The sequence below is a fragment of the Corapipo altera genome, unplaced genomic scaffold (assembly GCF_003945725.1).
Source record: "Corapipo altera isolate COAL_440 unplaced genomic scaffold, ASM394572v1 44, whole genome shotgun sequence".
Classification (NCBI taxonomy): domain Eukaryota; kingdom Metazoa; phylum Chordata; class Aves; order Passeriformes; family Pipridae; genus Corapipo; species Corapipo altera.
Window position 1 is genome coordinate 18,312,572 of NW_020884880.1, and position 16,456 is coordinate 18,329,027.

Consider the following 16,456-nt stretch of genomic DNA (forward strand, 5'->3'; position numbering starts at 1 on the left):
CTCATTGCTAAAGAGAATCTTCAGCTGAGTGAGGGAAGAGATTCTGCGTCAATGACAGTCCTACCACATGATTAGATTGTTCTGGTACTTGCACCAGACAGATCCCTGGATCACTTCTCTGTTCTGCACAACACAATGTCATGAAAAACAGCCAGGTTATACCTAGCAGACCTAAGACTAGTCAAATCTATCAGTCTTGATGCTACACTAACTGCTAGAGGGCAATAAATAGTTTCTGCTACAGTCCCTATCATTCTGCTTCATAGGGAAAAAGCTTAAAAAAAAAAAAACTATTAAGCAAAGTGGGGAAAATGCTTTATTATGGTATTGTAATACCAGAAAAAAAAATTTCCAATTATTTTTGTCATTCAGGTCATGCCTGAAGTGACCAGAATACTCCTGTAATTCTCTAAAAACACACTTAGCAGTAAGTTTTTCACACCTGGACATTTGATTTTGACATGCACAGCTGCTAATACCCTAGGATCCAAGGCATGCATTTTTCCTAGTTTACAAGTCATCATTTCTCTAGATTTCAACCATCACCATGAAGCCTGGCACATGTATCTTCTGAGTACAGCCAACAATTATGCAGCTGTAACAATTTGGTAAAAATTATGTCTCTAGCAAGTGTGAAAGCAGCAGTGTGACTATTGCCATGTGCAGAAGCAAACCCTACATCTTTTAATCCATCTCCTGGCCAAATGTTTCATTGTTGGTGGAACCCTCTGTATTAACCAATGTGACAAGTATTAGTCACTGTCTAACCCTAGAAGCTGGATGGAGTTGAAAGTAGGATCAATTGCTACCCCAGGTTTTCATGTTGCTTCTAATTTCTGTAGGATCTGTGACTTAGGAAATATAGGCCAATACTGCCTCTTAGTGGAAGGACAGCTAACTCAAAAGGTGTAGTTAATGCCGGTCTGCGAAAATAGAGCGACATACTACTTACTAATGGTGCCACACAGACACTCAGCTGGAAGCCATCAGAACTGCAGGGGGGTGAATGAAAGACTTGCAGCCATTCATGTTTAGAAATCACAAAAAGAAAAAAAAAAGAGAAGAAGAAAAAGAAAAAATAATCATAATTATAGTTAAAAAGTACTGCTGAACTTTGGCAGACTTTTTACCTCCTTGGGTAGAAGTACAATTCAACAGAATATTGGTATGACTCTGATAAACATTGCTGGCTAAAACAATCTTTTGTATGTGTAAGAAGTAGGACTCAACATGGACAACCATTTGGAAGAAAACAATTATCAGAAAATGCCTGGCAACATTAGCTGAAGGGGTGCCAGGAGGGAATAAAAAGTATTAGAGTGTCTTAAATCACCTAGGTATCACTAAGACAAAAAATCCACTTTATATACCAGGAGTGTTGGAGCTGTGTACCGTCATCTATTGTCTGGTTTGGTAGGTTCTAGAACATTAAAAAAAACATTAACTAAACTAAGTACAAATTTGAATCTGTTAGTCATCTAACACAATTAAAGAGATGCATTAAGTGTTAAAGAATACTTAATTAACATGGTAAGAATTTGCAGATAGAAAAAGCTCCATTAATGCATTTCTATTTTCAAATTAGGGACCATAGACCCAATACAATGAGGGCTGCCTCAAAAGGGCACAATTCAGAATTTGCTGTCATTCCTGAGCTATATAATCCCTCTGGGAATAATACTTTGAGCTATTCTTTGAGTAGTTAAAAATGCATAGATATCATTAGAGCTAGACTTGATGGTTTTCCTCTTCATGAAATTAGCTCTCTTTAACTACAAGAATAGTTGCTTCTCTATTTCTAAAAATTCAGTAACAATGGAAAAGACTGCATTGAAGAAAGTTAAGAAAATTATATATGACAACATATCAATACATGCACTTGATTATGAAGTCTGTTTCCTTCTATTCTTACTTGCATCGCAATAATTTTTCTTCCTACAAAACCAATGTTGAAACAACATTTCTGACAAACAGACCTATGGTCATATGAGCTTGTACTGGTTTTGGCTGGGATAAAGTTAAATTTCTTCATAGTGGTTTGTATGGTGCTATGTTTTGGATTTGTGCTGAAAATGGTGTTGACAACACACTAGTGTTTCAATTACTGAATTTGGGAAGGGACATAGCCAGGACAGCTGACTCCAACTAACCAAAGGCAAGTTCCACATCCTATAGCATCATGTTCTGCAATAAAAGGTGGAGCAAAGAGGAAGGAAGGGCAGAGCAGGACATTTGGAGTTATGGACTTGTCGTCCTAAGCAATCATAAGACACGATGGAGTCCTGTTTTACTGGAAATGGCTGAGCATCTGCCTGCTGTTGGGAAGCACAGAATTAATTCCTTACTTTGCTTTGCTTTGATATGCAGCTTTTGCTTTACCTATTAAACTGTCTTTATCTCAAGCCAAAAGCTTTCTCACTTTTATTCTTTCAGTTCTCTCCTCTGTCCCACTGCAGGGGAGTGAGTGAGTGGCTGCGTGGTACTGAACTGTCCAGGGGGTTAGACCACGACAGAGCTACAGCCCTCAGCTGAACACAACTCTCCTCTGACCACTGCTATTTTTGTTTATTTATAGCAAATCTTCTTTTCATGTAACTGAGTTTCTGCTTGGATTAGGTCTCTTCATGCAATTTATTAAAAATAGATTTCTACATGAATTTGGGTATTACATGTGTACTTCAATATAAAAAAATGATGAAATTTTGAAACAAGTATTCATTGTTCTATTCATAAATAGCTTCACAAACAAGGAGCCTGCCTCTTGTGCGGTATAATATTAAATCAGAAGGTGAAAAAGAGAAAAAATGGATGTGAATGGAATAATTTTGAAACATTACAGGAGGGGTTTGGGGGGGGGAGGGGTTTGCCTGTTTACCCAGTTTCTGTATAAATAAGTAATACAATTGGAGTGCTGAGTAATTTCAGGAGATTAGTGATAAATGGGCACAAGTTGATTATTCAAGATAAAGCTCAGGGTCATTATCCTCAGCTGGTCATTAATCCCCATGAAATGACTGGTATTGAGATAGTAATTACTATTATAATGAAAATGGGGGGGGAAAAAAGCGTGACATTTTTCTTATGAAGCTGTCTCAGTTTCTAAAGAATTCATGTTTCGCTCATCACTTGATTAAGTTACTTGAATCATTTTTAACCCTTTATAGAGGTTTTTGTCCTACTACAATTTTCATGTCATTGCCTCACTTAAGGTTTGGTTTTCCATCTTACATTATTGGAATTTCAGGAGGGCACAGCAAGGGGTAACAGTTATGGGAAAGAAACAAAATCCACACACAAATTTCCCCAAACCTGAAAATAAATAAAACATATCTTCAGAATGTTTTCTCTATAAAGTATGCTCCACAATGAGGTAAAAGATTATATTATAATGATACCTAGCTGTTTATTCTGCATTTAATAGTGCTTTTAGCCATAGCACACATGCCCCAGTTCTTTATTCCAAACCAGAATTCAACTTGTAGCCTTACAACAAACTGTCTAGTCAACTTGGTCAGAAATTGTGAAGAAATTTAGCCTTAAAATGAAGAAACCCCTTCAAACATTTGCAATTTCACAAGTTAAGTTTGTGGTGTTTTGATGTGTCCTCCGAGGGCTTTTGAGCCTTTGGAGTTCTTTTTCTTCCCATTACTACTGGAAGAGCTAGAAACGTATTATAGGCTGAAGGGAAGGCAATTTGTTTCCTGCTAGAAGTGCTGTCACTCTGTTTCCACTGCGAAAGGCCCACACATGCTGCATCATTACAACTTCCTATCTTAGAAAATTAAAAACTCAAGCTTTTAACATAAGTTAAGAAAGTTTAAAAATAAGTGTATTGTCCTATATGTTGCTAAAGCAAACGATATAGACACGCATTATTCCTAGTACTTTTTTCTAAAGCTTTTCTGTGAACACTTTTCTAAGAAAGGGATCCCAAGAAAGCCACAGGGTGTACTAAGTTTCTGCCAGAAAATTTGCAGTTGCTTCTGAAGTGTTTCACTGTGTATAAAGGAGAGGAAGCAGAGCAAGGCTCAAAACAGCTTTAGGCAAGAATGGCTGAAAGGATGTTGCAGAGGGGGCTGCAAACCAATTACTGCATGATGGAATAAAACCAGATAATGGTGGACACCAATAAGCGACTTGCAGTGCAGCTTGGAAGACTGATTTGTTCTTCTAGCTCGTTTAAGCTGCTGGAGAGTTCAAGGTGAAACCTAATGATTCATGTCTGCCAGCCAAATGAATCATTCAACACTGGACAGCTATCAAAACTGGACTGTTTGGCTATTTGGAGAGAGTGCAAGCAGCAAAAAAAAAAAAGAAACAACCCAAACTGCTCAAGTTCTGAAAGCTCTGATTGGCACCAAGTAGCACACACTACAGAAAACATGGCAAGTTCTCTGGAAATATAAACAAGTTTTTGACAGCCAAGGCCAAAGTGTGGTCTGTCAATTCTCTGGAAGAAAAGGAAAAAATAATAAGTTATCTGGGAGTAGAACCTTGTCTGGGAAACAATTAATGTAATAGTGGGGATGGGAACCAAACAAAATTACACATCACAGCAAATAATAGGATTCAAAAGTGTACCGGGTTTGCTTGGCCAGGTTTTGGTGGCGAGGGGGCTACATGAGTGGCTTCTGTGAGAAGCTGCCAGAAGCTTCCTCCATGTCCAACAGAGCCAATGCCAGTGCCAGGAGGGACACACCACTGGCCAAGGCCAAGCCAATCAGGAATGATAGTAACACCTCTGTGATAACATATTTAAGAAAAGGTTATTGTGCATATTTAATTGCACTCAGACACGAGAGGAGTGAGACTATGTGAGAGGAACAGCTTTGCAGACACCAAGTCAAATGAAGGAATGGGAGGAGGTGTTCCAGGTGCCAGAACTGACATTCCCCGGCAGCCTGTGGTGAAAGACCATGGTGAAACAGGCTGTTTCCCTGTAGCCCATGAAGGTTAATGGGAGTGCAGAGATCCACCTGCAGCCTGTGGAGGAGACCCATGTTGGAGTGGGTGGATGTCTGAAAAGAAACTGTGAACCCATGGGAAACCTGTGCTGGAGCAGGCTCCAAGAAGGGACCTGCAGACCCGTGGAGAGAGGAGCCCGCATTGGAGCAGGTTTGCTGGTAGGACTTATGACCCTGTGGGGGACCCACACTACAGCAGGCTGTTCTTGAAGGACTGCATCCTGTGGAAAAGTGACCCATGCTAGAACAGTTCATGAAGAACTGTAGCCCATGGGATGGACTCACACTGGAGAAATTCGTGGAGAACTGTCTCCTGTGGAAGGAACCCCATGCTTGAGCAGGAGAAGGACTCTTCTTCCTGATCAGTAGTAGGAACAGCGTCTGATGAACTAACCATAACCCTCTTTCCCACCTTCCTGTGACACTGTGGGAGAGGAGGTAGAGCCTGGGAAGGAGGAAAAGGTGGGGGAAAGGTGTTTTTAAAATTTTTTTTACTTCTCAATTATCCTGCTATGATTTTTTGGTAATATTCCTAATTCAAATCTTTTCTGTCCATGACAGTAATCGATGAGTGATCTCAATTCCTGACCTTTTGTTATATTTTTCTCTTCCCTGTCCTGTTGCAGAGGCGAGTGATAGAGCGGCTTTGGTGGATACTTGGCATGAAGCCAGAATCAACCCACCACAAAAAGCATACTGAAAAATCAAGTTGCTGGTGAAAGACCAACAACAGGGCTGCAGTATGACTGTTTTATATCTGCCAACAAAAGCCAGGACATGTTATAGTGACACACATGCAGTGGAGTTGGTCAAAGTCTACAATAGCTGTTATTGCACACCATTATCAATTCTAAGCAACTAAAAAAAAAAAAAAAAGTCAAATCTAGACAACATAAATCTTAACTTGTAAGGAGATTCGTACCTATGAGAACATTTCACTCCATTCCTCCAAAATTCATTCCAAAATCAATTTAGGTCTTATGATATCTAGTTGGTCCAAAATCAATCAAGTCTTCACTACAAGTCCCATGTAAAAAACATAAATCAACACTGACTGTGGATAACATAGAAAGGGCATGACTCTGGGGAAACACAATGTGCTTTCCAATTTTCCTATGTTCCTACAAAAATCAAATACATAATGCATCCACCAATGTGAAGAAGGATGCTGAACATCCATTGGCATTCTCCAGACTTCATGTATGCATGAAAATGCACCGCTTGCTCTTTTACCCGTTTCTTTCTGCAGAATAAACATAGCATAGAGAAGAATTCCTTATACTACACTGCTGTCCTGTGTAGCTATGAAGAATGTTCTCTTATGTCTCCTTTAAAATGAAATTTTTAAAAAATTAGAATCTTAAGTTAGTCTTCTGCAGAACTGCTACTCTCTAGGGAACTCCAGCACAGCAGAAAAAAAAAGTAATCCTGAATAAATCAGGAGAAAAATACTGTTATTTATTTCACTGCTGTTAGTCTCGTGCATTTCTGTGGCACTCCTATGTTAGACATTGAAAGTATTAGTATATGTGCCTGCAATCTCAAGAATCCTTTACATTTCAGCAATGAAATTTACAACAATAGGATATGAGGAAATGGAACAAAGTTGCACTGGGAAAGTTCAGATCGGACATTAGGATGGGTGGTTGGATACTGGAACAGGCTCCCCAGGCAAATGATCAGGGCACAAATCCTGTCAAGAGTTCAAGGAGTGTCTGGATGATGCTCTTATTCATATAGTTTAGTTTTAGGTAGTCCTGTGAGGAGCACGGAGTTGGACTCAATGATCCTTTAAAATGAGATATACTATGACTCTATGATTTCCTTCAATAAATAACTTTGTAGTAGCTTTTCTAAAAAAAAGAAGTCCATATTTAGCACACAGCTGCTTCATTACAACTAATTAAGACACTTTTCAGCAGTCTGTGAGATAAATGTCTATACAACTACAACACATTTTTACATTTACAATAAGACTGGTTAGATCTTGATGTTAAAAATGAGAGTATTTTTCTTTTTCATAAGTTGTGTGATATTATTTCTACAGCACCAAATCCTGGGACCTTGGGATTAGGACAGAAATTTTTGAATTTGAGCACACTTACAAACAAATTTGTCAGACCTCATGGCTGAAAAAGTAATCTGTAAATATAATTCAAGTATACCCTGAAGGTTTAGAGATTGAACTATTATTTTATTTTGGGAGTGTTGAATCATGATTTTTCAATACTTTGAGCTGGCAGCTGCAAGACACTTGCAAGCTGGAATTCCAATTTAATGAGTAGCCTATAGAAATATTCAAAATATCATTAGAAATTTTTCAAACTTGAGTCAATCCATATCAGAAAGTTTACAGAGATTAAAAAAACCTGGAAAATATCGCTGAGGCAACAGGAAGTATAAATTCTTAAAACCTCTTAATATTTCTATTAGGGGGGAAGGGAGTGGGGTGGGTGTATGTTTGTTTGTTTTAGAAAACCTAACTGCAGTCTCTCAGACTTTAAAATGGTGATTACTGCAAAGACAAGAATAGATCTACTTGACGAAAGTAGTTAATTTTTTTTGCACTAAAGAATATTTGAGAAGATAAATAACAGGCTAGCAGGTGAAAAATATGAGAAATGCTAGGCTTATGTTGTGGACTATATTGATATATTTCATATATTTTCTTTCTTGTGTTCTTCATAATTTTCCCACAGAAAAGATATACCATCTCCAGGACAAAGCATTTGCCTAGTTTCACAGACCATTACGGTTTTTTTCATCCCCTGCACTTTTGTGCTAGTAACCACTTATACTGCTTTTTGTGCTGTACTCATGTATTTTACTAAATATATCAGCTTCATCCCTTCAACCCTGTAATGGTAGACTATTAAAATAAAATATACTTCTATGTAGTGAACCTTTTGTTCAGATGTGGTTTCATATGTGGAAAAACGTGAGGAAATTGCTGCCATACTTCTACTACTCTTTCATCTGAATGAAGAAAACAGATATGGCCGAAAAAACCTGCTTAGATTAGCTAATGCGTCCCACATACATTTCTTCCAGTCCATGCATCCATGCATTATAATAAACCACATACTGCACTAAGTTTAAAGTGAAATTGCAATCACATAAACAGGACAATGATACATTTGGTTTTAGCACATCATAATTAACTTTTTCTTTTTAAATTGACTAGACTGACCCGTTAGAAGAGAAACTGTAATAATCACTTTCCTCTAGAACCTCTTCAGTTAGAGTCTACAACAAAAAAGAATTTAATTTCAGTAAATTATCTTCATTAAAAGTAATAAACGAATACATATAGGTATACGTATAGCTTACCTGCAATTGTTCATGTCATCCTTTCTGCCATGCCAGAAGTGCCAACCATGCCTTAAAGTAAAAGGCAAGTAATGTTATACTACTGAATTTGGAATTTATGACCTCTTATAAGTTTCTTAGCAATTTCACTACAAATATAACGATAAGAGAGATGCTTCATTATCAGTAACTTCCACTGACCACAACAAACCCCTGAAAAGGTGAGGTCATCTAATGTGAACATTTGCATGATGCAGACATTTGATGCGTTCATTATGAAAGCGTTCAAACTGATGGAAAATAAAGACTTTATCAAGCAGAACACGGAAATGTAACTTTCTTATTTTTTCCCACTTACAATTTACAGTGGGAAGGGCACAGAGTCAGCAGCAATTTGTGAGGACAAAAGTGTTGTCTGCAGGTTAAGAGATTCAAAAATTACTGATACTGAGCATCTCAAAAATTGCATTGTCTTCGGGAACAAAAAAATGCTTATATTTAAAGTGATTGTTAGGGACTCATTTCCTACTCAAATATCACCCTTGACACCTAGTATTAATTTTGATTTTTGCAATAAGCTGTGTAACTGATGTAACTAGAATGTTTCAACACAGAGCCCATAAAAACCAAAGCTTCTCACTTTTCTTTCTGGCATCACAGATTTTTAATGCTACTGTATCCTCTAGTTCATGGATTTCAACACAGCTTTTCCTGTATTTAGAAAAATGTAAATGGTACAGCTACCAAAATACAGGCTGCACTTTTCCCTTATGTCCATTGCACAAAGAAGCACATGATAAAACAAGTCCCTGAACCAGGAATTGTGGTTCCCCGCCCTGGATGATGCCACAGCTGTAGGTTTGATTAAACATGGTGTTTATGATTTGTCATGCTGAGTATCACTTGCCCAAAGTATATTTGACATATATATTGTTATATTTTCTGAAGTGTATACACACACGCGCACACACACACACACACACACACGTATTTTCCTCCTTATGTTTGTGTGGCTTGATCTAGCTGCATAATTAAACCAACCCTTTGTAACTGTTCCAAACATGACAAAAGAACAACATAGGGTTTAAACAGAGTTTGTTTAAAAATCATGTGCAAGGACAGGTAAATCTTAAGTATGACATTTTTGGTTACAAACATTTCTATTAATTTTCATGGATGAACCATAAAGTACTTGCATCTTTTATATTTCTTTGTAATTCCAAAGTAAACTCCCTTAAATTAGTAGAAATTTCCAGCAGTGATGAACTGCACATCTGACCAGGAATTAAACAGAACAAAACAAAAAAAACCCTGATAATGAAAATCAGTTTAGTCAGCATAACTTCATTGCCTTTGAAGACAGATCATGGAGCAGCAATTCCTTCTGCTTTGACACCATACATTTTATTAGAAACCTATAAGCCACTACAGATGTTTTGATGCTTTGTTTACTTTTTCTATCATCTGGAAGCAACATATTTCCACCTGAAGAAAGAAGTACCACATGCCAATCTGCTGTGAAGATGTTGGGCTCAATCAATTCAGGAGAACCTTGCAGCAACTGGGGGACGGGGGGATGGGGAGAAAAAGAAAAGAAAGACAACTGAAATCTCCACCCTTCCCATTTGCCAAAACTTCAGACTTCTGAGGCAGTTTACCCTTTCCTGTGTTTCCCAGTGCAATCAAAAGTCAAGAGATTTCAACTCTTTTTAGATTAATCAAAAAGTTGTGAACATTCTAGCTTCTTCTCTCCAGAAACACTGACTGAACATTACAAGCTGCCAATCTGCACTTAGTATAAAGCACTGAGTTCTTCAAACTATCTGAACAAAAGGTCATAAATGATATATCTGTGTGAAGATTAACAGGGAAGTGTATTTTCTTGAACCAAGGAGAGAAGCAGCTGATGACTCGTTTTCAAAACTGGGGCTTCAAGTCAAATTGTAAGCCCATATTCAAGCAGTATAATTCCCACTGGAGGGATGCCCGAACTTCTGAAACCTGAAAGTCAGTTGAACTACTTGGTTATATGAACAAGGATATTGATATTAAACTTAAAAACATCTAGTTTCGAAAACATCCACTGGCAACATCTCTGACAGGAAAGTACCTTTGTGTGCAGGAAAGAAATTCCAGTTATGATTTCCGCAGCACGATAACACTTTTACAGTTACAGAAACAGAAGAATATCTCATGCTGGAAGACCTTTACCCCACCACTGATCAGCAGATGAATCTTTTTGTCTGTTATTCTAATTAGGTTTTCTAATTTGTCAAAATCGCTTTATTTTTAAATTTTATTTGCATAAATTGCACAACCTCTTAACACTTGCTGGAAGAGTTCAACCTAATTCTTTTCTCTATTTAGATTCCTCTTACTACCTCCAAATGATATCCATGTTACTCAGTGCATTTATGACGGTGATTTTGGTAAATCATGTAACATTTATTTACTGATGCTTGTCAATTCTTCAGCCTTCTAACTGCACTTCCTCTTGTTGCTTTTAATAGTTTCTATAACTATTTCCTTCAAGTTGGAAATGCCCAGAATTGCACAAAACATTTGAAACATTTTAAATTTGCTACCATTTACATTTTAAATAGAGTATTTCTTCCCTTTTCTTGAGGTTTAAATCCAATAGTTTTAAAGCTAACATCATTTTACATTTGTTGATAACATTTATGAATAGTTTCATTTATTTCTAGACACTTGAAAATTAGGTTAATTTTATAATAAACATATCCTTTTTCTTACCCTATTTTTGGGGATCCTTTTCTGAAAACATCAACTCAGTACACAATGAGCAGATATTTCTTAGATTTAATGTTGTGGGTGAAATACAAGAATTGTTTAATATATAAGTCCTGGCCTGATTTACAGTTTTCAAATTGGCATGACATCAATAGCTCAGAAAGAAACATCTTTAATTATCTTTCCAATGTACTACCAATGTAAACCAAAGTAAACACTAAGTAACCACCTTCCATGAAGCTTAAGTATCTTAGGGTAATTATTACAAAAATCCAGCATTTGGAGTCAGTCTATTTTGTAGCAAACAATGATGCAGAAGGTTCCACAATTCAGTGCAAGTAGGTAACAATCAAATTAGGTCACACAGGAGAATTATGTGAATGATAATAAATCACCTTAGTCATCAAATTTTAGGTACAATAAAATATCTAATAACTGCTTTGTCACTAATTCAGTCTTAGCTTCACAGTCTCCCCCAGTGCACAGATGACAAGGAAGTAATTTTCAGATCCTTTGCAGATTACAGTGTTCTCAGGAGATTTTGAAGGAACATGCAGAAATTCTGATATTATTGTTAGCTCTTTCTCTGTTGGAGAGCATCCAGCCTGTCACTGGAAAATATGTAGGCACGGTTCTTTAGTCAGGTCATTCTTGCAAATCTGCAGTGGTTTTAAAATGATGACACTAAACTGTTGCTGACACACAACTGCGGAACAAAGTATGTTATATTCAAGGCTCTCTGGGACATTGCTTTCTTAAAACTAATGGTTTGAGTAGGAATACATTCCAAAACATGAAAAATACTGAGAAACTATCAACAAATTAAGAAGATCTTACATAAATTAAGAGCTTACATAAACTCCAGTTGCATTTCCCTCCCTCTTGTCTTTACAAGCTCTGATGAGATGAAGTCTGGTTTTGTGGGCTAGAAGCTTGTGGGTCCTTTCCATTTACAAAAAATGTTCTAATGATGAGACAAAAACTTGAAACCAACCTACAGAAACCACTTACTTAATGAACCTCCATATTTGCCAAATAAAAGATATCTAGACAATATTCTAAATGTTTCCTTTTAAAAATTGACTCTTACACTTATATTTTTGTGATATTAATATCGATAGCATAATTCAAATAGAAAAAGGGACAAATTCAATGTAATGAATGGTGTACTACACCTTTTTCATTTCTGATTTCAGATTACAAGGATTGCTCTGCTGACTGAAGAGGGACTTCTTGAACCTCTGAATGATTCTCCTTTTCAAGTTGCATTGCAAAGCTGGAGGAAGCTATATGAAACAAAGAAACAGATGTTTCCACCACTCGGTTATACCTTCCAGAAAGGTGACTCATGCAGCAGTACCATTATTGAAAAAAGTATCTACACTTCAAAAAGAAACACTGATATCTAACAGCAAGGTGATAAACAACAGCACAAGACTTGATTTAATAGCATATTATAATAAGGCTCCTTGGTTTGCCCATTCGGTTAGGTTTGGCTTATCACATAACTCAGTTCCTCTAGCATTGAAGGTAAACACCAGAATAACAAGCCTAACATAGGTACAACTAGATTTGCCTCCCTGATCAAAGTGCTAGTATTTGGGACATTTAGGACTTGAGTACAAGTCCTATAAGGAGAGGCTGAGAGAGCTGGGGCTGTTCAGCCTGGAAAAGAGGAGGCTCAGGGGAGACCTCATCACTCTCTACAACTCCCTGAAAGGAGGTTGTAGCCAGGTGGGGGTTGGTCTCTTCTCCCAGGCAACTATCAGCAAGACAAGAGGGTATGGTCTTAAGCTGTGCCAGGGGAGGTTTAGGTTGGATGTTAGGAAGAATTTCTTTACAGAGAGGGTAATCAGGTACTGTAATGGGCTGCCCAGGGAAGTGGTGGATTCTCCGTCCCTGGAGGTTTTTAAGATGAGACTGGATGTGGCACTTAGTGCCATGGTCTAGGAACCACGGCGGTAGTGGATCAAGGGTTGGACTTGATGATCTCAGAGGTCCCTTCCAACCCAGCTGATTCTATGATTCTATGATATTTTTCTATAGATAAAGCCCATCAACCATTAGACTATGGTTGTATGGTTGTAATGAGTCGATTCAGTAGAAATTAATGGAATTTCAAGAAGCTTAGACCTTCATTCAGTGTGCATAGAATTGCTTCAACAGGTTCTTTTAAGGTCATTATGGGTGTTAATACAATTCAGAATGTCTCTTTTGCTAGAAGCTACCTGTGGGAAGTAATCTACATTTCACTTGTCTATAAAGCATAACTTATTTTGTATACTTTTTCCTCCTGTATTTTTTGGTTGAAAAAGAATATATATTTCATCTACATTTACATTTTTTTAAAAAGTATAAATCATACTTTATAGTGCTTAAAGTCTTTAATATAGAGTTCAAAGGATGTCTCTTCCTTTTAAATATTTTTTTATGCTGCAGTAGTAAATGTAAAGTTTCTACTATTGGGCACTGCAATGACACCAACTCAGTCTGACAACAATTGGATGATAAGTTATCACCCTTTTGAAACCATGGTCTATGCTGTTTCTGTATAGTTGCTTATACCTGCAGGCACCGTTTGAAAAACTATGATTTTCTACCATTTAGTATACACTTTATACTCACATCATTGATATAAATTCATAAAGTGCCACTCCACTGCATTCGGAAGCTTTTTGACTACTTAAGGAGGGTTTGACCACTAACGATTCACATTCAAACACTGACACAGTACACATTATAAAGACATTTATCCCACTGGAACAAATTACTGTTTTTAGACAGCTATAAATCCAGAACAGTTTTATTGGGCCCACAGGAGTCCTGATATGCTCTGAGAAATCAGAGATCAAAGTCACATTCTATGCACAAAAGACTTCGCCAGACAGCTGGTTGCACACAGGTTTTTGGTTACAGACAGATAATACTCTCTTTTCAAGCAGATAAGGCCTTACACATATACTTTAAGTCAGGTGTTGAATGTTCCTTAGCCCATAAGTCAGTAAAAAAAATTATGCCTTAGGAAAGGCTTGCAAGATGCTCTACAGATTACATACCAGTGCAATCAACTGTGTGCAGTTAATGTACCATGGGCATACTGGGATATACTGAAGCAGAAGTGGTAAAGAACAAGTCCACTGCTTCAGAAACTTGAAGTTGCCTTAGGCACTAGTGTTCAATTTTAGCTTTTGTTTTAATGAAATCAGCTGTCAGATCAGTTAAAAAGAAAAAAAAAAGGCCAAGGATTTACATAATGCTTTTTTAAAAGCTTTTTCTTACATTGTTTTCCAGAGATCACTCTGATTCTTGTTCCCATGGAAACTGGGTTGAGAAGGCTGCTGGCAGCCAAGAACTAACAGCCAAGAACTCTCCCTTGCAAACTTCAGTTTAGAATTGTCAGCTGAAATATGTAATAGAGTTTGATAAATCAGCTATATATTATAAAAAATATTTGACCTTAGACTGGTAAGAACACAAACAAGTACAAGAGAAGCATATAGTACAGAGTAAACAAGCACAGGTATGGATCCTGGTTTCTCTGCTTTCCCATTCTGAAACCAAATGACACCAAAAGCATCAAAGTTCTTGCTGCTGCTTCACTGGTCAATTCTGAATCAGTTTGGGAGCTGCTGTTAGTTCTCAGTTATTGGGCATCCACGTTGTGATATCTTCTATTAATTAGTAGACCACCTGAGAAAACCTTCTTGAACAGAGAGGACAGGTTCACTAACAAGCACCTTGGACATACTCCTAATATACCATGTAAAGACTGAACTGCCTCGTTACTGCTAGTGGGAGAAGGAGATAATTTCCAATTATTTTAAATTATGTTTATTTCTTTGTCTCTGATAATTTAATTCCTGTGTTACCTGTTTTGACAAGCTCCACAGCTAAAAAGAATTTTAAAAAGAAAGAAAAGAGACATGCAAAGCACACTCAAGTTCAGTTATGCTATTCTGTTTTAAACAAAACTGAACAAATTTGGCTCATCAATCTGAAAATCCCTGAGGTGATAAACATCACATGTCAAAGATAAACACTTCATTTTGGAAAACAAAAAGATATTTATTTAAGAATAGCAAGTAGCTGTATGGTAGCCATCTTTCCAGAGAATAAAAAGTTTTCCATCACATTTTTAGTGGAGAGTTCAATGTAGATTTTTATCAGCTCCATTTTTGCTTTGGAATCAGCAGGAAATAACTTCAACTCTCTTTAATTACGAAGAATTTCAACTTAATTTTAAAATAAGTCTTAAGTTTGAAAAAAGATCTGACATTTAAAACATTTCAAAACATTTAACATATTCAGGATTTGAACTATTGCACTAAAATCCCATGAAAGTATTACTACTTATTGATAATAAAAAAAATAACTTTGAAGTTATTTAGGAACTATTGCTATAGAAGAAAGCATTTTATATATTCTCCAAGTCAGTATATGATATTGTCACCTTAAATAATCGTATTGCTAGTATGACAGAATGTTGTAAAAATAATTTACTGTACAACCCATTTTTCTGAGGTGAGCCACTGATTTTTTTTCACATGACTCAATTATTGCCATCCTCCACATACTAATATTCAGGGTTAGTCTTTATTTAAATGATATATTTTTAAAGCATCCTGCCATCTGCAAAAATGTCAAGTTCTGTTGTTTTTAAAGAACAGTGACTAAATTAGCAGCACTTTGCAGTACCATCATTTTGACAACAGCAAATAACTAAAAAGCATAGAATGTCAGAAGCAACAGTAATGCATACTTGAGCAATGAAGATAATTTTGTGGAGCTGAATAAGAATCTGCTGAACAGGGTCACTGATCTGATGCACCTTCCTTTGTGATACAGCAATTCCTGCTGATGCTGTAGATGACAAGAGTAAAATCAGGAGGGCAGCTCATTTTGTTGCCTTAGTACAGTAATAGCATACACTGTTTAAAATCTGTAGATATAAATGCTAATGTTGCTGAATTTCTGTCCTGGCTACTTTAACAAGAAGACAGACATTCACAAACTGAAGTGTCTAGGGACCATCCAGTTCTGAGCCGTGCTATCACAGAAATAGAGAGTTACGGAAAATGTCCTTTTCTGTCACAGAGGGACACGTTTCCAGTAGGATCAGGAAGATGATGATGTCATTGCTGTTACTGGGGGGTTTTTGTGGCCTTTTGGCAGATGTGTGGACAGAATCAAGTGAAATTCAGTTTGACACTTTTTCCCTAAGTCTTCTCTTAATGATGAGTAAGAGGAAAAGCCTTGCATTTCCCCTGAGTCACTTAGAGAAGAATTTAGATTGTTTTTTCTGGTCAAGGTGACAGTGGAAGCCATGCTGTAATAATCTAAAATACATACCACTGGAAGAGCAATTTGGATTTAGCTCTTTCTGCCTCATTTTCATCTCTCTACCATTTCAACACTGTTCTATTCAATCCCCA

At 37.0% G+C, this 16,456-nt stretch overlaps 1 protein-coding gene across 1 annotated transcript in view; it reads right to left on the reverse strand.

Moving 5' to 3' along the window:
* Positions 1-3,571: 3,571 nt before the first annotated feature.
* Positions 3,572-16,456, reverse strand: part of NEK10 (NIMA related kinase 10) — an 85,554-nt gene continuing 72,669 nt past the window's right edge. The window contains 7 exon segments of the mRNA XM_027639478.1: positions 3,572-3,772; positions 5,238-5,409; positions 8,155-8,210; positions 8,295-8,308; positions 9,726-9,834; positions 12,200-12,310; positions 15,784-15,884. Of these exon segments, the coding sequence (XP_027495279.1) occupies positions 3,572-3,772; positions 5,238-5,409; positions 8,155-8,210; positions 8,295-8,308; positions 9,726-9,834; positions 12,200-12,310; positions 15,784-15,884 (764 nt within the window).